General features: G+C 41.8%; 1 protein-coding gene across 1 annotated transcript in view; it reads right to left on the reverse strand.

The window, feature by feature from the left end:
• Window positions 1–24203, reverse strand: part of Megf10 (multiple EGF like domains 10) — a 149424-nt gene that overhangs the window by 102608 nt on the left and 22613 nt on the right. The window contains exon 2 of the mRNA XM_040741797.1: window positions 3811–3943. Coding sequence (XP_040597731.1) covers window positions 3811–3926 — 116 coding nt within the window. The 5' untranslated portion in view covers window positions 3927–3943. The remainder of the gene's footprint in view (window positions 1–3810; window positions 3944–24203) is intronic.

Genomic DNA, 24203 nt, shown 5'->3' on the forward strand with positions numbered 1-24203 from the left:
GTTACTTTAATCAGATATGGTAATAATCCTCATTTCTTCTCTCATCTCGCTTCAGTACTGCTGATTCAATTACTACCACTTCTGTATTACTAATTGGGGCTTTGGGAAAGGAGCCATTGCTCCTCCTTCATGCCATCTTCATAGGAATGGAGATGGAAAAGCTGGAACTGAAGCCCAGGGGTGAGAGGGAGACAAGGGGTTCAGAGTTACTGGCTTTCCAACAGGATGCTGTGCAGGGTTCCTTCACTCACGGGCTCCCCTTGCACGTTTTGCAGGATTTAACTTTCTCTCCTTTGTTTTATCTGCAACACCCTAAAACCATAGTCACCATAGTAAAACAAGGCATGGCGCTGTCTGAAAGAAAATGTTCAGAAATCAATGAAGATGCAGCTAACAGGACCTGACGAAGGGTTTGTATTCCTGCTTTTCTCCAGGGTGAAGGTCTACACAGACTCCAGGGGATCCTGTTAAGATGCAGATTTTGACCCCATATGACTGATGGAGCCTGAGAGCACATCTTCTACAAGGACACACTGGGAAAGCAGGCTCCATTTCCTGGCTCTAAACCTCAGGGTACAGGTGGTTTTCATTGCAAAACAGTCTACCATGAGACCCACTCAAACCCTACTCCCAAGAACATGTCCTTGGAACTAGTCTCCTCATTTCATTTTTTCAAAATATATGTACTGCCTGTGCCTTCACAAATTTTTACAAGTATATCTGTATGTAGCATGTATATATGTGTGTGCATGAGTGTGAGTGTATGTTTATGTATATATGTGTGTGAGTGCATGTGTGTGTGTGTCTGTGTATATGAGTGTGTGTATACGTGTGTGTGTGTGTACACGTGTGTGTGTGTGTGTATGTGTACATGCACATGGTAATATGGAGTTTGGAGGACAGACGGTAGAGATTGGTTTTCTCCTTTCACCATATGGATTCTGGGGATCGACCCTGGGACTCCAGGCTTGGCACAGGTTTCTTTAGCCACTAAGCCACAAAGGCCCTTCATTTGGTCATTTTAATTGACCTAATGGTTTTTACTTTTATGAATACATTTTTTAAAAAATACATTTTCTAGGAATCATCAGCTTAAAAGAAAACATTTATCAACAAGGATGTTGTGGTTGTTGCCCCTTCTTTGTAGTAGATGTAGTAAACGCATGTCCCCGGGGGCTCCCATTGTCTCCTTCCCTCATAGTGATGATTTCAGGGTTGACTCCAGTTTCTACTAAGTGTAGAGACTACAGTGGCCTGTATCTCTCACTGTGAAAGCCCACATCCATATTTGGCCATCTCAATCACTACCAGAAGGTGTGCCCACTTTTCAATAATTGTCTACTGAGTAGATGGCCACACATAAGTCCCATACAGTGGGAATTATCCCCGGTCAACAAGACAAGACAATGGTGTGTTGACAGTGTTGTTTAATATGGGTAAGAAATCAAGTCAAATCTGGTCATCCAAAAGGTTCTGGCTGAAAGATCCCAACACTAAACATCCCAGTGCTAAATTCCCAGCCACTCCCAGGCACGTGTTTCTGCCTGATTCCTAAGCCCAAGCTATCGAACGATATGAACGCATATGCTCTTCACTGTTTTCCCACATGGGCAATGATACACATTGGTTCCGGTGGACCAGCTTCACATCACAGCTAAGATATTTTCAAGATCCATTGATTTGTACTTCTCAGCATCTCACAAGTTTAACTGTTCCTCATGCCTAAAGCTACCAACTACTAAGATGTTTAACTGCCAGTTGGTCCCTTCTGGTTCAAAGTTTGCTGCAATGCATATTCTCTCTCTCTCTCTCTCTCTCTCTCTCTCTCTCTCTCTCTCTCTCTCTCTCACACACACACACACACACACACACGCACACGCACACGCACGCGCACACGCACGCACGCACACACACACACACACACACATACACTCCTGTACCCCAGACTCTTTCCTACTATTTTAGTAAATATTTTTTGCATACTTCCATACTGAAATGTCTTGGGGAAGGTGCTATTAAGATGATAAAGGTAATTAGTAGGTGCCTGCTCCTTTCATTCTACATGACATTGTTGCTACCATAAACTCATGCAACCTTATATCACCTATTTTCTCTACAGCATAAAGTTTCATGATCTGTAACTTCACTAATTGATAAAATAATCGTGTTTTGTTACCCAGATTTTATGCTGCCAACTGAGGTGGCAGCAAACTCTGGTTCTAAAATGTAATTGCCGGTGGAAGACGCCTGTATGTTCCTAGCACTATGACCTCTGTTAATCATGGTGCTGAGGGAAACACTGCTGAGCACTGGTATGCTTGTGCTTCAGCCAAGAGAAATGCATGTTGATGTCTAAGATCTAAACATTGTCTGCTTGGTTAAACCTTTTGATGAACTGCTACTTTGGGGGTAACGATCGAGACCATCCCTGAGGCCCCAAGCAGCTCCTCAGAGCAGTGCAGCCTGCACCTGCCAACACTACACCAGCACAGGGCACGCTTGGCCTGGCATTTTCTGCTTCAGCGGCAACTAGGGGCTCCCTGAGGGTGGTGGCCTCTTGTTTTATGTGTTTTGCATATTTCCTACCCTGAATTGCCCACCACCACGATACTCCATCTTCTGTCTTCACATAATCTACCTGATGCTACCTCGTCTAATGCCCCACTGACTGTCCTATTTGCAGTTCTGGGTAATCTGCAAGACATCAACTTCAAGCTATCTTCCATCTGTAGAAGAACTGCCCCCTCCAACTGCTATCCACTCACATCTTCCAGAGCACCTCTGGGGATAATACCCCCATGCCTCTATTCGGCCTTCCCTGTTCATGCAAAAATCAGGCCTCAATTGTTTTAATGCTTGGGATTTAACCCAAGGAAAGTGTGCTATTAGTTGAAGTCCTGCCCCACATTAGCTGCACTCCCATTTTACAACAAGGTCTTGTTAAATTACCAACTCTGACTTTAAGCTGATTCTGTAGTGACGGCTGTTGGGGAAGTCCTGTGTCAATAAAGCACTGCTGGCCAATAGGAATCTAGATAGGAGGGACTAGGAGTCCAGGAAGACTCTGGGAAGGAGAAACATAGAGAGTCAAGATGTAACGCCGTGGGGTAGGAAGCCCAGAACTATTCTCCGGTAAGAGAAATACTTAGATTAACAATTATGGGGTAATTACTTAAGTCAGAGCTAGCCAGTAAGAAACAAGCAAGGCCAACAGCTTCATAATTAATATAGCCTCCTTGTGTTTATTTGGGACTGATGCAGCTCTGGAATCAGGCTGGTGGGAAGGCTTCTCTCAAGGAAAAGGCTTCTCTTTACAGATGGCAGACCTTGCTTGAACTTGTGATCTTCCTTCCTCAGCCTCCTGAGGAGCTGGGGTTGCAGCACTGTGCTACACCAGGCCTTGAACAGGCCTGGCTCAAACCATCAGGCTACCCATGGTACAACCATTTTAATTGCATATAGTTCAATGTATTAGTGTAGCACGTTACACCATGCTGCTCACTCAACATTCTCAAGCATGGGTCCAGCTTCTCCAATCACCACATTTGCTTAAGCGCTTACAAACTCTAGTTGAGTTACTAGTGTTTCCCTCCATCTTACAACTGTAGATGTGTTAGAACCAGATGATTCCCCCCCCACACACAATATATATATATATGCATTCCAAGGACAGTAACATGACTCAATTTATTAAGACTGATTTTTTTCACAGGAAAGTTATTTCAAAGTGTCTTCTGAAATTTCCATTCTATGCATCGGGCCTGTGGTGATAACAGGATAAATGGCTCTGGCTGCTTTCAGAACAGTTACCTTTCCCAGTGGCTGCATACGTTGGGGTCTTCCAGATTCAGAGAGGATGCTGTCCTCATCCAATAACATAACAATGAGCAGATGAGGCCCAGGCATGAGTTGGAAGAAATGGCCATTTTCTTTGAAAAGCGATCTGCAGGAAGAAAAACAATAAAGGCACTTCATTAAAATCACCAAACAGAATCAGTTTCAGTATGGCATGGGACTCAGCACCAGTTGTCACTAGGACTGAAGCACACACAAGCCACCTATTGAAATAGCTGGGTCACCAGATTTCTCATGCTGGGAGAGAGAGAGATTCCTCATGTTGTGAGGGTGCCAGCCATTTTGCAAGTGACTAAAATGTGTAGATCACCATTAACTGCCTCTGTGACAAAAGCTCTTCTGATCCATGCCAGCTGACATTACAGAAACCCACCAGAGCAACACAGCTTCTCTTACTAGGCTTATTTCCTTCTGGAAGAAGCTGACCTAAAGAGGAATCTGGCCTCCCTTGTCCCAAGAATGCATGGTGAAACAGAGGCTCCTTTGAGTATAGAGAAAGGTTTGAGTATAGAGAAAGGCACCTCAGCCTCAGGCTGAGATTCATAAAGCAATTCATTCCATGTATAAGGAGTGCCACTCAATCCTAGGCACGGCAAAAATGCGGATATCCAAAATTGCACAGCTAGTATCCTTCCCTGCCCATTTTGTTGCTTGGCGACATGGCCCAAGTTTCTTCACATGGTGCTTTGGTTTTTCCACCTTTTGAATAAAAGCTAAATCAACTATCTTACAGTAGTTTCTAAAAATCCAGATACCTGGGGAATGTGTAAACCTGTTTAGATGGGGTGTTGAAGAAAATGAAGTTCAAGTATATGAGAGCAACGCGTTTGGAAGCCTGGAAAACAGACACTGGCAGGAGGCAGAAAAAGATAGAAGTTCCCAGGAAGGGGTGAAGGGGTGAAGGAGGGCTGGGGGCATTTAGAGAGCTCAATTAACTCATGTAGGAGAAAGACAACAGCTGGAGAGAGAGAGAGAGAGAGAGAGAGAGAGAGAGAGAGAGAGAGAGAGAGAGAGAGGGAGGCTGTGGACATGTCACAGTAGTTTTGTAAGCCATTGTAAAGTTTGAGGCTTTGTCCAAGCACAAGGAGCTACTTGTCATACCCCAAAGAAAGTCTGAACAAATGGCTAACTCTGATACCTATTAGCAGACCAAAATGCAAGCTGACCTCCAGGTTCTCTCAGCATCACAAATCCCTGTTACAGAGTCCATGCTGGCATCCTGGCTCTTCTCAACCCACTCCCCTGCCCAAACTTCTCTAGCACATGGGCTTCCTTTCCCCCAGTTTCTCGTTCACAGGTAACCCTGTCGTTTTGGCCATGTGCTTTCTTGGTCTTCCCTTTCGACTTTCTCTTGGCCCTCTGCTTTGGTCTCCTTTGTCTACACACACTCTCCGATCTTCCTCTCTCCTTCGCCCCATCCCTCTCTCATGGCGTGGTCCAGCCTGCTGGCCATGTTTAGTCTACTGCTTTCTCTCCATGCTCTGAACTCTTCCAGATGCCTCTGGTTGTACTCTCCCTCACATCTACAATAAAAACCTTCCCCTCAGCCATACCTCGGAGTGGTCGTGTCCTCACTTTATACACTACTAAAGTGTGCAGAAAGAGTGATTTTATCCACATCTGGCAAGGAGAGGGCAGACAGACCACCAGGAGTGAACGAGGAAACAATACTGGTTACCGGGGACATGAGCGACTCTGGAAAAGGTTTAGCAGATGGAATCAACATGTCTTTGGAAACTGTATGTAGAAATAACCAAGGAGAAAGACTTGGGATTTGGCCCTCCTAGGGAAACTGGTCAGTCTACCACTGGTTTCAGCTGGGATATCTTAAGACTGAAGCTCCTACTAGGTATTCAAGCAAAGCCACCAATGAGCATTTATCAGCCTTCCACTCCGGGCAGAGACTATCCCAGGCACGAGTGTTTCAGAGATGTAATGATATGCAATAGGAAGTCACACACACTCCTTCACTTGCTAGTACTCAATACAAAAGGCTTCGTAGGCACACTATGTCATCAACATTACAAGGAAAATAAGCATTGTCTTGTCTGTGAAAAACTAGTAACAATGGGCCTGATTGCCTGACCGAAGCAGTTGTTTTCTGGATGAGAGTTGGCATCTTGAGAAGTTATGCTAACTTTTCACACCATTAAAAAGTTTTCATATGGGGAACCAAATATACTCAATAGTAACCTGGTGGCTTGAAAAGATTACATAATTCTGTTGTTGTTGCTTATCTGTAGTTTTATTATTCTGGGGGTTGGGCCTGGCATCTCATGCATGATAGGTCAGTGCTGTGCCTCTAAGCTACACTCCCAGCATGTCTTAACTTTAAAAAAATTGTGAAAGTCTCTTGATAAATTGCCTATACCAGTCTTGACTTAATTCTGAAGCCAAGGCAGGCTTTGAACCTACAAACTTCCGGCCTTAGCCTCCCAAGCAGCTGAAATTACAGACTTGAGTCATCACAGTTGATAATGTTACTTTAAATAAATAAATAATAGCAGTGATAAGCATAGCAGAAAACCCTAAAAGATAAGCTAGGATGCAGCCTTCAGATTCAGGAGGACAGATGGAATGAGGAAACATTCAGTTCTTCAAGATCAAGATGGGCCACAAAGACAAATGCTTTAAGCGCATTCTATTCTAACAAGTTAACCATCTCTGACTCCACAAGAGAGAAATCAAGAGGAAAGTATTTAAGGATGAAGGAAAACATCATGAATTTTCAGGATAATTAAGCATGGTGTAAGCCATCAAGAGAGGCTGTGAAATCTTGTAAAAGAGTAGTCACTAAATAATTCCAATATTTGAAGCCTAATCAAGTAGCCGAACTATGACTTATGAATCAGTACAAATTAATGATACTTCTCATAGTCTCCCATTATGAAGCTGTGGGCCTTGCAGCTCATTGTCATATAATGTAAGAAGCTCTTCTATGGAGAATGGGACAATGACTCACACTGAGCATGACAGCGACTGACCCATTTCCTCTCAGCTACTGTAGGCTACACACAGCACTGAGGCCTTTATGACAATGACTACATCTTCACAGTAACTTGCCCAGGACGCAGGGACTCTGACCGTCCCCATTTTACAGCTGAAGACACTGTGTGGTTAGGGTTTCCCTCAACCAACAGAAAGAGAAAAAACCTTGTGCCTAGTTGGTTGTAACAAATAAGCAAAGAGAGTTTTCCTCTGCCCCATAGTCTCTCTTTATCACAATAAGTATTTCCCTTCAGTGAAGTGTGAAACATGCACACTCAATTTCATTTTTTTCCCTCAAAGACAAAATGAAGGCTGGTTAACAGTAATCTGCCAATGACTCATAAACAATTACCCCAAATTGGGAAGTTTATCTCCTGAGCCACCATCTCAAATCAAACCATCCATTTACCAATTAGAACTGTTTAGTCTGTAAAGTTAGAAATTGCTGCGTGCTAACAGAACTGCCAAGAAAAAGAAAGTCTCTGTGTGTTCTCTTTCAGTGTGTAATTTGTGTCGTGAATCTTCCAGTTTCTGTCCTTTGCACCTGAAGCAAATATTCCCTGGGAGAGACTGGCCAACAAGACAGACTGTAGTCACCTCCTCCTTGCTTTGGTCTCTTTGTTTAAGTTATTTTGTTGTTGTTGTTGTTTACTTATTTGTGGGTAGGTGTGTGTGTGCGTGTGTGTGTGTGTGTGTGTGTGTGTGTACCAACCTCAAGTGTCCTTCCTTAGGAGACTTCTGCCTTGTTTTTATAGATAGGGTCTCTCACTAGGATTCGGCTAGGCTGGCTGGCAGGTCAGTGAGTCCTAGCCGTCCACCTGTCTCTGCCTCCTGAAGGTGGGATTACAAGCAAGCACTGTCTCAGAGTTTTACCTTGGTGCTAGGATTGTTTTATGTTTTAACATAATTTCTTTAGTGATTCTTTGGGAATTTCACATCATGACCCCTAATTCCGCTCACCTCCCAGTCGCCCCATATCCTCTCCCTCACTCCTGCAATGACCCCCCAAAAGAAAATTTTAAAATAATCAAACAAAAACAAGAACAAAGCAACCCTCCCCAAAACGTCAATGCTTCTCCATCCATCCAACACCTCTTCATTTTTCTAGTGGCATTGAGAGTGGTGTGTCACACATACGCCCTTTTGTCCAATCAGCTTTCCTAGCACATGTTCATTCCAATGAGTCAGTGATCTAGTTCAAGGCCTCTGGTTTCTGGTACACCATCATCACTGGATCCTCACAGAAACTTCTCTGGGACATCCCACAGCTACCCCAAGTCATGTCGATCCTGTGGGTATTGTTCCATGGGACCAGTCCCTTTACAAGCTCCAGCAGGTCCTAGATGGGGCAGCTGTTAGGGCAGGTCAACCCAAGGCCTGGCAGTGGGCCTGGGTGTTAGCTGAGCCTGTCATTACTGAACACTAGGGCCACCCACTTGAGGCAAGGGGGCAAAGCCAGCTTCCCTATGCCCATCCCATCGGGATCTGTTCTCCCACACCCATGGAGAAGGGTGGGGCCATCTCTCCTGAGTGAGGATCAGAGCCAGCTCGAATGCTACATTGTCCAGAAATAGGTAGAGCCAGTTTTCTCATGGCCAATGAAGGGCAGGAGTGGCTCAGCATGGCCCTCTGATTTCATCAGACGTTGGTCCTGTGGCCCCCTGAGGTGACACAGACCACAGATATCTTTATAGAATCCAGCTGCACCTAGACCATGGACCCAGACATGACCCTTGGCAGCAGCTTAGGCCGGATGACATCCTGGCTCTGGGTGGAAGCACTGGCCCCTCAGATCAGGATGACTATGGCAGCAGCATGGCCCCCAGACACCCCCAAGACCTCAGGTTGTAGCCCCAACCCTGGACTTTGTGTGACCTTTGCAGGCAACACGGGCCTTGGACTTCAACACAGACTCCAATCACTGTAGGACCATGGACCCAGACATGGTCCTTGGCAGCAACCGGGTCTGGCTGCTAGGATGGTAAACTAGGGTCTTCATATCTAAACAGTAACTCCTTCACCAATCAAGCTGTTGTCTCATTCCCTCTTTGCTTTTAAAATTCAGCATCCAGATTATGAAAAGGCAGGTTGCTGGTGGCATTTGTGTAAGGGAAAATATCAGTACATTAAGAGGTTTATATGCAGACATAGGCACACACACATACACGTGACTGAATTAAAAATTTGTCTAAAAAAATTAAAAGCAAAATAAATATTTAAGAATGGTATCACAAAAAGCATTACATGTAAGTTTACTAAAACAAAAAATGTATAAAATTAAAGTATCAGTTTTAGAAAGGCTTGTTTGTGCTTGTGTGTTTGTGTACATAAAAACATGGTCTCCTCATCACAAAGCATTTTCCTAACTAGCATTAGAACACCATTGACTTCCAGGATGATGTGTCCTAGAATCTAGAACAACTGTTGGATCAAGATGCAGTAATTGTTCAGATGCACCTAACTGGCTGAAACTGTTTGGGAAAATCATTTAAATGTTTTGTGTGCAGTGAGGAAAGACGAGATCTCATAAATATGCTAATAAACTATAGATTGCTATAGAAACATGAGATTTCACTATAGTCAGAGGCCTGGGTTGTTCCTTTGTTCTAACTTGTTTACTGAAAGCACCGATCTGCACTCTGGATAAGATGATAATAGAGCATTTCATATATTTTCTATATTGTATTCATTTTCTTCTATAGATTTGGGAATGGCTGTTGAGCACCTCTTCTTTTTCTGCCTAGTTTGAAGGAGGAAAAGCTCAATACAGTCTCTCCTTAATTGTCCTATTTTGTGTCATCATATTATATTAAAACTTTCCAATATTTTTTCTTTCAAAATTGAAAAAGCACATTTTATAAAAAGCATCATTTTCATTGACAAGGCTAACAAAGTGGAGAGTTAATTCATTAGAATAGACATTTTGAATATATTTAAGACTCCAAATTTGGGTGTTAAGTTACCCTCACCCACTTAGTCATCATTTTCAAATACTTTCTTTACAATTCCATTTAACAAAATTTTAAATGTAGAAAAAAAATAAGTCATTTGCATGAACCCCCTAGTGCCAAACTTGATTGCATCTCAGATCATTCACTTAATTATTCTGGAAAAATCAAAACAGAAAATCAGTACCGCTGATTAGCCTTGCTAAAACGCTGCTATTAGGGTGAAGAAACCGTCTGCAGAGTTAACTCTTGCTGCCTTGGAACTTTGCTTGTTCAAACACAGAAGCCATCATAAATAATCAGGGTGAATAAAAACCATACACTGGAGTGTGGGTTCTAATAATAGGCTATTTCTTTATCAGTGTGTCAAGGAGAAATAAGTAATGGGGTGTTGACTTACTAATTTATGTTTGTAACAACAGAGGAATAAATGATTCTAGATAACCCTTGTGGCTCTAAAATGTATTACCATCCTAGAATCATTAATTGCACATAGACATAACTTGGGTGCTCTCGCACCAAGCTTCTTATCCTAAATTAATTTCTTGATTATGCTCATTTTCCCACCATCGGTTGCCCCCCTCACCCACTCCCCATACTAAGAGCCGCTCTTTTCTCTGGTCTTTCAATCGTTTTCTTTACCAATTGTCTGCAGTTAGTTCCCACATGGCTCAGCTGGAGATGGGCAGTGTGTCTCACAACCCATGACAGTGGACAGAGTAGCCACAGACCAGCTTCAGTGTGTTGATACTAAGCCAGTAATGTCTGCTGGTTGTCCTGAGAACAAGCACACATGAGGACCTCCATGGAAACGCGACTGAGCAGGCAAAAAGGAGTGTGGAGGTCACTGTCCTGAGCTCTGTTGTCACCATCAAGGCTGATCAGCAAGCAAAGGTCAGGATGGCTTCGGCTCACAGTTTTAGAGGCTTCAGCTAATAACTGATTATTAGCCTCTTAGGCCTTCGGAAGCATAGAACCTCACGGCAGGAGCACATGACAGAGGTTACTTAGCCCACAGCACGGCATGAAAGGGAGATACATCAGGGTCCCACATCCATCTCAAGGACGCACCCCCAATAACAAGGCCTCACCCCTCAAAGGTTCTGCTGCTTCTTCATGGTGTTCCGTTTAAGAATAAGTCTTTAAGACATGGACCCTTGGGGAACGTTTAAGAACTATTACACAAAGCTAGTTATGCCAGCAGTATATTCTGTTGCCCAAGCATAACCACTCTTTTAAGTTCTATATTTACTATGCCTAATATTTTTGTTTCTTTTTTGGTGGGGAAGGGGTTATTATTTGTATTAGCTTGCTTAAATCCAGTCCTGTGACATAATACAGATATTCTCAATAAGATTAGCAAGCTCTATGGTTGTCTCACGGTATACCTAGAATGCTGGCGAGAAGGACAGTTAAATCTTTATAGCTGCCAACATTAGTAAAAGGAAACTATCATTATCAAACCCTATTTTATAAACATAATTGAGTAGCAAGTACCCTTGAGCCCCTACCTATTAGTACAAAGGAAGTATTTAACCGTGGTTTCAGTATTTCTTAGGGACTTTGAGCCAAACAATCCAAGGCGTTGATGACACAGGTTATGATGCAGCTCACAACCCACACAGAAAATGCCACAAATTGAGCAGCATAGCCTGATGTGTGCTGTGGTTAGGACAAAAATAGTCTGTTAGGGGAACCGTGGGCTACAGCTCCATTTACTTAACAAGTCAACCCCACAATTGAGGAACAGTTTGGAGAAGATCCCGGTGGCCCAGCAATCATCAACCTTAGGAATCCTACTACAGTGTACCCAGGAACCCCCTCACCCACAATACATGGGGGAAATTCATAAACAAGAATCATTTCAGGCCCATATTCTGGAAAGTATAGGACCTTTTGTAACCTGTAAGGAAGTCATGGTCTCTGCCCTTGGGACCTCAAATTCATTAAATGGGAAAGTGATAAGGAATATATGGCTATTTGCCAAACAAATCAAGTTAGAAGTGGCTTCCCAGGACTTAAAAGGGAATGGAAATCCATGTAAGCTGTGAAGGTTGATGAGAAAGGTCAAAATGAACACCAGCTTTAGAAGGAAAAGAAGCTGGGGATCCTTGGGCGGTACCTCACACACAGTTTCACTGGTTCTGGGGTGGATCTGTTACATCCATAAAGAGAGTTCTGAGATTAAATGTATCCTATGGAAGACAGACAATTAAGACAGAGCAGAGATGACTGCAGCACCTATGACCAGTTCTCAGCATCACACTTGATAAAAGGAGCCTTTGGGTAAATGAAAAGCCCAAGGGGGGTCACAGGGCAAAGACAAAGGTGTGGGCCAATCCTTGGGGTAGAAAGGAGAAGGTTTTGTAAGGGATTTGTAGAGAGCTGGGAAGGGGGCAGTGCTGGCTGGGGAACAGTCTTGAGCTGTTAACTAGGTCAATAAGTTCCTATGGTTCTGTTTTGGACAACTCACTTGAAGTCTTTGAGCAGGAGTAGTCAAAGGCAAAGGTGTTAGTGGAGTGAATAGAGAGTACTGGTAGACCTAACCAAGGGAGCAAGTCCTCTGGAGGCAAGGAGTGGATGGAGGTTACTACAAGCTTCCTAGGGTAAGCTTCCAGGAAAGAAAGTGAAAAAATAGTGAAAGAAAGAAAGCATGGCTAGGGGAGATAACTAAATTATAATCAATATTACAGAGATGTATTTTGAGGTTTTAACCATTCTGAATCCTGGCTTTATTTTCCAGGATTCAATCTATCTTATGCTAACAAACAGAATATATCTCTTCTTTATTAGAAAAGGCAATTTCAAATATTATTCCTCATTCTAGAATCTAGTAAACAAAATCAAACTTATTTTCTCAAACTTCTCATAATCTAATATACCTCAATGACATTCCTACCCATTCTTCTCAACTAGAATCATTACTTTTATACACTAAAAAAAGAAAAATCTCTCCTACTGCTTTATAAATGTGGTTCTTTTTCTTTCAACCATTCTGTACTAACTGTAATCATAACTTGTTATTATAGCTTGCCTCCATGGTGTCCCTCAATGGTCCCTGCCTTGAATAACCGTCACAACACACACAGACACAGAGAGAGAGAGAGAGAGAGAGAGAGAGACAGAGAGACAGAGAGAGAGACAGAGAGAGAGACACAGAGAGAGAGGGAGAGAGAGAGAGAGAGAGAGAGAGAGAGAGAGAGAGAGAGAGAGTAGACTTATATTGTCATTGGGTGATTGAAAAAGAACAGTAAACCTTTGAAATGTATGCCATAAATACACTGCCCTTTCATCTTGCTTCCTGGATCTCAGTTCCTTTGGGGAACCAGTAGTCTCATCTTTGGGACACTCAAGTAGGCTGGAGGAACACTGACATAGTAAGGAATGTGTAACAAGCCCACAGACCTTTGCAAAACTGATTCCGTGATGAAAGTACCATTCAGGCCATAAAACTCAGCACGTACCCAGTACCACCTGCCAAAATGAAAACAAAGAGCTAATCCATCAGAGTCCACAGCTCTGAGAAAGTCTCTAACTGTGCGTACTAACATTGCTTTATAGCTTTTGCAGCTCTACTTCTGGCTGACTGTTCTTGTCAACTGAAGTATGTGAAGTATGTCAACCCACAACATGGATTTTGTGCATTAAAACTCACTGTGAGAAAGGTTCAGTGCTACACTGAGATCCTGAACACCCAATCCAGTCACCAGTCAGATCATAAAGACTTTCCATTGGCTTAAATCCATGTCCAAGCAGTCTTCTCCGGTGGATACCCCACAACAGAATAGAGGCCTCCTGCAAATAGCAACTTGCATATTTACCCGGGATGTGGAACCCCCATTGGGCCCTCACATGACTCTATTCCCTGCTTATATACTGACTACAACATCAAGGGACCCTGAACCAGAACTACCAGCTCAACTACCTCTAAATTCCTGGCCTTTAGAAGCTCAGAAGTCATTAATGTCTGTTATTTTAAGCTATTGAGTTTGATGTAATGATATGTTATAAAAGTTAACAAAAATGATCATTTTTAAAAGTATTTCTATACTAAAATTGCTTTGACTTGTATCCAAAATACTTCCCAATAATGCCTACCATGTTGCCAACAACTTTAGAAGCAGCAGTGAACAGAAGAAACTATCCCAAGTGGTTCTAGAAATTTTTCCCTACATTCTAACTCCTGGCAAAGGTTCATCATCTTCTAATTACGATCTGTTATTTTTGTGCCCAAAGGGATGACCTCACCAACGACTGTGTTTTGAGGCGCATCTGCTGTTTTTTCACACAAAGCACTGTCCCAGATTACCCAACCATTCAACACAAACCATTTAATATGTGTTGATACAAAAAAAAACTGACCCAACTTACAATACCTTGGAGAGTTCATCATGTTTTCTGTACTATAGATTATTTATAGAATACTGAATAATGGATCCCAAAGTCTTATTTTTGATCTATAAAATAATGCTGCTTTTATTTTCCTGAGTTTGAAGTAATCATCTACTATTAGTAACATTCCTTGATTGAACATATATAAAACTTTGAAAAGTAGAGGATTTTAACACCACACTTAACAATGTCCACACACAAAAAATAATTGTAGAGTTACATTGCATCCTAGATCAAATGGACTTTATCCATATCTATGCAGCATCAACCAGCACTGCAGAACACGTGTTCTTCTCAGCAGCACATAGAACATTCCCTACATAGAACAAAGGCTAGGCCACAAAACAAGTTTCAAAAATTTCTAAAATCTGAGATCATTGACTAGATACAGCTCAGTGGTAAAGTGCTTGCTGGACATGCATGAAGCCTTAAGCTTGATTCCAATACTAAAAAGAAAGAAATACACTATTTTCTCTGACAACAAAACAATAATTAGAAGTAAAAAAATTACAAGTATTCAACCCATTCTTGAAGAATCCATTGATAAAGGAAGAAATTTATATAAAAATTAGAGTTTTAAGAAATAAATACAACAGGAACATGACATACTAACATATATGAAACACAGAAAAACTAAAAGGGAAATTCATACCAACATCAAAAAAGTAGCGGGTCATAGAGGCATACAACTTTAATCCTGGCACTTGATAGGCAGAGGCAGGCAGATCTCTCTGTGTTAAAGGCAAGCCTGGTTTACACAGTGAGTTCCAGGACAGCCAGAGTTACACAGTGAGACCGTGTCTTGAAAAAAAACAAAAACAAAAAGATAGAAAGATTGCAGATAGACAAGTTATCGTTACACCTTAAGAAACCAGGAAAAGGCCTACAAGATTTACTACAGAAACTGTGGGAGTGGTCAACCAATAATTGGTGAAGACTGAGACCCATGTGACCAGAAAAAGCCCATCCCTGACACTGCCTGAGGTATCAGGACCCAGAGGGTAGATAGCCCAGAGACCTAGAACAGAACCAAATACAACTGGCTAGCAACAACAACAAAAATGTCAACGTGATGATGCCTAATGATATTCTACTATCCTCCCAATTGTCATCAGAGAGGCTTCATTCAGCAGTTGATGGAAAGAGATGCAGAAACCCACAGCCAAACATGCAGCGAAACTCAGAGAATCCTGCAGAGAAGAAGGAGGAAGGATGAGAGGAGCCAGAGGAGTTGGGGAAACTACAAGAAAACCCACAGCACCAACTATCCTGGGCTCACAGGGGTTCCTAGAGACTGAACTAACCCCAAGGAGCCTGCATGGGACTGACCAAGACCCCCTGCATGTATGTCACAGTTCTTGTGGGTCTCCTAACAGTGGGAGACTCTTTTTTTCCTACTTGGTTTCCTGGTCCATCCTGGAGGGGAGGTACCTAGTCTCACCATAACTTGATATGCCATGTTTGGTTGGCATCCATGGGAGGCCTGCCCTTTTCTGAAAAGAAAGGAGGAATGGATAGGGTATGGGAGGAGAGGAGGGAGAGGAAACTGCGATCGGGATGTAAAATAACAATATTAGTGATAATAATAATCATTAAGAAAGAGAGAAACTAGGAAAGGAGGGAAATGGTGGAAGAAAAAGTGATAAAAATCAGAGCTGAAACTAATGAGACATTGAAAACAACAGAAAAATAAATAAAACAAAGGTCTGGGTCTTTAAAAAGATCCAGAGTTCAGAGCCAAACACCTCTAAAAAGCTAGACCAACAAAAAGAAATCGAAAAAGGAAAGAGTTTTTTTTAAGAATAATTACAGCTGAAACCACAGAAATCAGAGGGTCACTAGAGATGACTGTAGATATGTGACTGTGGTCATGTGACAGCAAATTTCCTGACGTAGGAGAAATAAAGGATTCCCAGAGAGGTGCGTCTGGCAAAGATTGAACTGTGCCCAGAGAGGCAAGGCTGTTTCATCATGCAATTCAAACAAGATGTACTCCATCACAGAACTATACCTCTGCTAAATGGATTAAAAATGTGTGGTCATCTTAAAAGATGTAGAAGTAACACTTAATCACAGCAGAATGATATGGACACTGAGGAATGTAGCTTAGCTTGTAGTGTCAGTGCCAACGTCGTGAAGGACGCCCTTGATTTTAACCCCAGCACTGCACAGAGTATGGTGGTCCAGGCCCACTTCCAGCACTGGGGAGTGGAGACAGTAGAATTCAATATATGTACACAGCATGAAGCCAGACTAGATCCAATGGAACTGTCACAAAAGGTAAAAAGGACTGATGGATGAAGTCAGTGTCTCTCTTTAAGAGAAAGAAGAGATATCATCTTTTGTGTTAAACAGAATACTCGAGTGTCATCTACATCCTGTGTGCTTGCACCGGGTAATGATGAAAAAGCTAAGTATATGCCTTCTGGTCCTTCCACACACCCCAAATGCAGCCCAGTGTGAAGAGAGAACCTTCCCCCTTAGGAGAGTGAGATTGAAACTGTAGACCTGACACAATGAACCTCCTTCTAGGGTGGTATCAGTCATTCTGCCTCCATCAACAGCATGACCAAGAGCACTGTGTGTTTCTTGCTCTCTTACATCTGGATCAATACACTGTACTGAGAGCTTGTTTCTAGTAGGAGAGCCCAACTGAAGAAAGGTTTACCTTCTTCAAATGAGCATGCGGTTTCAAGAGGGACACATATGGAGCCAGGAGGGAAGGAAGGGACACCCACTTAGCCAGCCAGATCAGCAGAATTGACTCCAGAGACCCATGTGGTAGCAGATGTTGCAGTCAGATCCCTTCTGGTCACAAGTTAGCCTCTAAGTACTGAGATTCTTGCTCTTAAGGCTCGGTGGAGGACTCAAAGGAAGCCTTCAGCATAAGCACACAGGAATATGTGAACACATAAGAATGCTCTCGCTCTCTCTCTCTCTCTCTCTCTCTCACACACACACACACACACACACACTAGCCCTCTAAGGGAGCATATCAATTAGGTTTTTCATAACTATTTGCGTTCCAAAAAATTTGAGAGCATGCCATACATACTGGGTTCCGCAAAGCCTTACACTAATAAGTAGCAGAGGTTAGACTGGAAAGCCTTAATGGGATGCCATTGGTATCTGGAAGAAATAACTGAGGACCCAAGTGAACACGACCCACCAAAATAAAAATGTTATTTTGTGGGTAGAATACACTGGAACCCAGAACCTTGGTCTAGCAACTTCCAGTTTTGTCATCTACCCATTAGGAGAAATAGTTGTCCTAAAATAACAACCTTTTTATGCTGCTAGAGCATTAAAATGCTTCCTGCAACCCAAATCTGTTAATGTCAGACTCTCCACGTGACTAAGCCACTTACCAGCCTAAACTAAGAATGAGAATTAGAAAGTACACAAAGTATTCCCACATCTATGCTGTGCAGATGTCTCAAGTAACCAGTGGCATTGGTGACTCAACTGCCATTCTGTCCCAAGGACACAGTGCTGAGCCACTAACCCAGTCCAGGATGTAGAGTGACCACAGGGATCTCTTGCTTCAAGCATTACCAAAAGAGAGTGTCGGCAATTTCCCCCAGTGGTTTTTAAACCCCCATGTTCAAAATCTTTGAAGACTTCAGACAAAATGTGGATAGAAGACTGAGGAAGTGTGGTGGGTGGAAGGTCGTTGGCCAAAGCTGTGTCTGGTTAGGACTCCAGAAGAAAACGCTGGGCAGCCTACTTTCCACGGTTTCCTCACCAAACACATATATGCGCAAATATAAAAAGCCACAGCCCAAACCCCCAGCTTGGTGGCTCTTAAAATAAGGCTTTGTCTCAGGAGATAAAGTGCCACAAACTGAATCATCGACACCACTTCCTGTGGTGTCCAGACAGACCTTTCATTCAAGAAGTGACCCTGTCTGACCCTGCGTAGTAGTCAGAGAACAATATCATATTGACAGGAAAATGAAGAGCCATTCTCCGGGACACTTCCTTCATTTAAGTTATCTGTAGTTCTCACTTCTGATTACCCGATGACTCCCAGTTTGTCCTGCTGTGATTTCTGGTGCAATATGGAATCTGGTTTGGCAGAGGCGGGAGGATGGAGTAACAGATCACATTCTAGCCTGGCTCAGCATCAAGCTCATCTCTGGCCAGTCACTAGCTCCCTCTATTTCCTTTTCAGAAACACCAGCCTGCTACATAGCTTGGATAGCAATCAAATTTAAGAAAGTTCTATTTTTCCTTTGCCATTCTTTTAAATATTTGTTATTATTTATTTTTGTTACATATGTATGTATACATGGGTATGTACGTATGTATGGATACTATGTGTGTGTGGTTCCTACAGTAGAGTTACAGAAGGTATTGAGACACTATAGGGGTGCTGGGAACCAAACAAACCAGGGTCCTCAGAAGGAACCGCAAGTACTCTTAACCACTGAGCCATCTCTTCAGTCTGACTCATGGGCATTTGTGTGAGCACAGACATTACCAAGTGAGCTGGTCCAGTAGTCTGATTCTCAGGCAGAGATGCTGTGGTCCAGAGAAGTTCAGTGCAAGCACAGGCCACAAATCAGTTTTCTAAATATTTCCTCCTTGTGCTGAATCTGGGCCAAAATTCAAGAGCCTGTCTTTTTTTTTTTAACTAACAATACAAATTGCTACACACAAAGATCATAAAGATATGATTATTGTGTTATGTGTGGCTAATGCTACCCTTAAAAGAGTATGGATATAGAAATAACAGGCCCTAGGGTGTTTATAAAAATTTAACACTGAAATCATCTTTAATAAGACAACTTATGAATGTTCATTTTTATTTCTGAGTTGACAAGCTCAAAAAGAATTATGTCTGTGCCACTTCAGATCAAAGCAGCAAACAAGACACAGGCCTGGCAGAAGAGTTACTCATATCACTAGGAGGAACTTATGAAAGGGGAACTGTTGCTTGCAAGTCTCCTCGGAGTGATGAGACTATCTCAGTTCCCAGCAGTATCCTTGATAACTGGAGGGAGGGAGGGAGGGAGGGAGGGAGGGAAGGAGGGAGGGAGGAAGGGAGGGAGGGAGGGGACAGGAGGGAGGACATAAAGGGAAGGAAGAAGGAAGGTGGGAACCCAGGAAGGGAGGAAGGAAGGAAAGGAGGAAGGGAGAGAGGGAGGAAGGGAGGGCTGGAGGGAGGGTGGGCGGGCGGGCGGTTTGGTTGGTTACTTCCGAGTTCTTGGAGTTGAAAAATCTATGATCAAAGTGTCAACATACCCAGTGTACAGTGAAGGCCTGCTTCCTAGCTCACCGATGGTGCCTTCTATGTGTGTCCTTGCATGGTGATGGGGGACATGCAGTTCTCTGGGGTCCTAATTGCTCTTACTGACACTTTACAGATATCAAAGTTTCACAACACTGTCTAGAAACACTAGCTTTGACTAGTTTTCCAGCTTAATCCTCACCATCCTCCATATTGCCCCCAAAGTTCCAGAAACATACAGAGCATCACATCCCCTGCATAAACACTGTGGAGGGCATGCCTTTAAGGTTAACTCCAAACTGGCATTTGGTATTCAAGATGTCATATCAATCACTTGAGCAACTGGTGGACACTTGGATTTCCCCCACGTGGTAGAGGTCCTTACTCCCCCATCTTCACTCAAACCATCCCTTCTGCTTGGGATGCCCCTCACTATTGCTTCGGTTTGATTTTCAGTCATCCTTCAAGGATCAAATATCAGCTTATCAGAGTCCTTGACTGTTCTCCTCCCACATCCCTTTCTCACCACTTACGTGTTTGTTACTCCACTAGCTGGCAAGCTCTTAGTGTCAGAACAGTACACCGCCAATCTCTGCCAATTTTCTTGGCACATGTCAACCATACGTCGTAACCACTGATCAGTGGAATGAATGAACCGAATAAAGTATGCAAGGAACTTGTTCTGGACCAAAAATACCCTCAATACAAAAAAGGAAAAAAATGGCTGGCCATTGGTGGTACACGCCTTTAGTCCCAGTACTCAGGAGGCAGAGGCAGGTGGATCTCTGTGAGTTTGAGACCAGCCTGGTCTACAAGAGCTAGTTCCAGGACAGACTCCAAAACTACACAGAAAAACCCTGTTTCAAAAAACCAAAAAGAAAAAAATGGGAAGAAATGAAAGGCCAACATTAGCCCTATTTGATAGTTAAATTAACAACCCCAGTGGGAATCCTGTAGTTGAAACAAAATGATTATAATGCTGGTGATTATACATATGTTTTAACAATAAAGATTTTTCCTGAGAAATATATATTTAAATCAGAGAACAATTAGTCTTTAAAGAGAATCTGTAGGCACTTACAAAGACTTAGTTCCTATCCAATCGTTTTGTAAAATCACTTAAGAGTCCCAACTCTTCCTCTTTTTGTACCCCTTAATTCTCAATAGATGAACCTGCTCAAATGTGGCTGCATTTGTGATCATGATCGTGGTTGGGAATCTTGTGGGTGAAATGAAGTAATCAAAGGCATGCATTTAGAATCACATAAGGAAGTATCTACAAACTGGCAGTGGGGAAACAGAGGCACTCAGGAAGTAACAAAACGTAAGAGGTGAGCAATGGGACCAGATGGAAGCCTCTGTGTGTGAATGTCCACTCAACTGTACATATTAGAAACTACTGGTAGCCAGAAGTACGACCTCACCATACTAAGTATGTTCACTTCCTTCTTTAAAAAAGTCCCCATAAATGACAACACTGTCGTTTGTTGAAGGCTCCAAACTTCCTATTTATTTAACTCAGTGGTTCTCAACCTTCCTAATGCTGTTACCCTTTAATACAGTTCCTAGTATTGTGGTAACCCCCAACCATAAAATTATTTTTGTTGCTACTTCACAACTGTAATTTTGCCACTGTTATGAATTGTAATGTAAATATCTATGTTTTCTGATGGCTCAACCCCCCCTCAGAGAAGTCATGACACACAGGTTGAGAACCAATGATTTTACTCAAAAAAGGAAAAATAAAACCTTATGGCAAGAACCTTTTTATAAAAAGAATTTCACCTTCATTTCTGAGAAGCATAATTCCTGGCATCTGCTTGACTGAGCTGGCTTAGAAACCCTCTTCAGTTAATTTCACCCAAAAAGCAACCTCTGTAAACACCTTCCTGGGACCCTTCAAAACTTAGCAGGCTGTTAGTCTATAGCGGCTGGAGGACAGCTCTGCCTGTTTCCTTTGTCTATCAAGAGGCTTGGAACTCTTTTATAAAAAGAAAAGATTTTATTGTGGAGTAACAAAGTATAGATAGAAAAGGAAAATTTTATATGTATGTTTTATGATGTTACATATACATTATGTATGTATAATAGACATATGTAATTTTATATTACTAAGAATCAAACACATAAACTTATGAAATTCATATATCTTGTCCTTATTTTTAAAATTACATTTATGTGTTTATTATATTGTGCATGCAACAATAACAACAAAACAGATAAATGTGATTTAATCAAAAGAATTTTAGTTGTGCCATGGTATGGATATGGAGACAGAGGACACCTTGTGGGAGTTGGTTCTTTCCTTCCATCGTGGAGGTTCTGGGAATTGAACTCAGGTTGTCAAGATTGGTAGAAAACTATTTTATTCAATAACCTATTAAGTCTTAATTATGACTTTGGTAATTAAGCTTTGGTCTTCAAAGACCAAAGAAAGAAAGTCACATTGTGGCTAAAATAAAAGAATATTCTGATGGGCCCTAAGAACATGTAAACAATTTTATGGTATTCAAATAAGACAAAGTTTTCTTTTATGCACAAGACATAAATGCACATAAATGCATAAGACATAAATGTACTTGTGATGAAAAACCCATTAGGTTAATGACAAAGTGATTACAGTTTTCATGGGGAAAACAACCCACTTTCGCTCTTAGGTAGACTCTGAATGATAACTAAGGAAATTCGAGCTAAGTAAGCTAAAGGTATCTGAACTAAATCTGTGAGGTCTGAGTTCATCAGGCTGCTGGTTTTGCAACCATTGACATTTTCCTGAATCTCCTCTGTCCCTGTCCCCTTCAACTATCGTTTCTCTTTTTTTCCTTCTTCATAGACTTGTTCACACATTTATTTAATTGTAAAAATCTCTCATAGCAGAGCCTCACTTTTTCACACACATTGGAAGCTGCAGGTAGCTGAAACAACACCCCACAGTGAGTATGTGCCTTCCCAAGTTATAACGCAGCATCCCAATAAATTAGATGATCATCATTTGTTCAAGACTTTAAATGCCATAATCCTTCACTGAAAATGGGGAAATACAACCATGCATTAAAGCCATACATAAAGCCTCCCTCGGCAGAAAACATGTGGAGGCTGAAAAGCTTCCTTGGAATCCAGTCTTCCTTCCCTGCTAACTTGGCAACGTCTGTGGTCCATGTCTGAGATACTCTCAGGTTGACATGTACACCTTCCTAATTATATAAAACTCAAACCATCACATAAGCTGCTGTCAACTTTTTGTTCCCACTGCAATAATTTATTTTCACATTCCATATCTGGGTAACAATGTGTTTAGTGCAGAGGTCAAAATACTCCTTGGTCTTTTTACTAGAAGCTACATGGAAATCCCTAGCAGAAATGAGGTTAACAGAGGAATGACTAGTAATAAGATTAAAGAAGCCTGGGATCTTCTACGCTCACTAAAAAAAATACAGAAAATAAAAGGTTTGAGTAGAAGTACCCTACTACATGGGGTGCTGGTTAAAACTCCTCCCAGAAGACATAGGTTTTGTTTTGGCTTTGTTTACTTTCTCAAATTTCATTAAAGAAAAGAAGCAGTGCTGGCAAATCTCTAGAACATAGTCAATTTTCTGGGACTCCTCCCTTGAAAACGTGACGTATGATTTCCAAACACGTGCCAATGTACATGGTGCCCATTGTACTAAGCAGGCAGGAAGCTGAAATCCTGAAGAGCTCATCTTCCAGCTAAAAAAATGACCTCATCAATGCAGATCTTGCTATTCACGGGCTGATCATAAGGATACCATTCTAAAACTGATTTAAAGGAAAGTTTGGCTTTCTCAGCTACCCAATAAAACTGAGGACAGATTTCTGCCTGGCCTTTGCATTTCCATAAGGGTATCTAAGAGATATCACTGTTAGATTCCATCTCTATGTGTTGAAGATTTATTTCTTAAAACTGAATATGGCAAAATGTTATTGCATCCATGACTAATTTCATGTTCAACAAGAATAGGTTTGACATCAATGAAACAATGTTTCTGAACAAAGGAAGTTAGTAAAATGGGAATATAAATATTAGGTTTCAGATGAAAGAGCAAGTATGAAGTGCTATTTAAAGGTTTTGACTGTTATATATGTATGAGCATGTTACATGTGTGAAAATATAAAATCACATGGATAATTCATTTATGTTGATTGTATCAGAATGGTAAATGTATGCTTTATTCACATATAAATTAAAATTAAATCTTAATCCTACTCTGAGTCATCTATTCCACAGGCTAGGTTAAGAAATAAAGTAAGGATCAAGCCAGCCAGAAATTATCCTGGAGATGTCTTTAAAATGCAATATTTGACTTTAGAAACATGATAACCAGTCAGTAACTCAACAGAATGGATGCCTGGCTACACTGGGCTACATGTAAGTATAAAACCTTCTTCATCCTCATACTCTCTTCCAAATATACTCTCTCCCAGAGAGGAGAAACAAGTCAGAAATGGCCAGAAAGAGCACTGCCTTCCCCAAGAGTCACAAGGTCATAGAACTGCTTCTCGGTGACTCCAGAGGATCTTGTTCAAGAAAATGTTTGCAGCCAAACACTCTTACTATTAAGAACACACACTCTTTCTACCTGTCCCAAGTAATTACGTTCTTAAATTAATTTCCTTTAATGACAAGACAGACTAGAGTCATGTTTATCATTTTAAAAGACAGCAAAACAGCCCTAATGAAGATACTTGCCTTTTGATGCTGCCACAATCAGTCAGACCTTTCAAACGTAATTAATTTTTCCAAGATAATTTATCATATTAAAATATGG

The sequence above is a fragment of the Mesocricetus auratus genome, unplaced genomic scaffold (genome assembly GCF_017639785.1).
Source record: "Mesocricetus auratus isolate SY011 unplaced genomic scaffold, BCM_Maur_2.0 Super-Scaffold_6730, whole genome shotgun sequence".
NCBI lineage: Eukaryota > Metazoa > Chordata > Mammalia > Rodentia > Cricetidae > Mesocricetus > Mesocricetus auratus.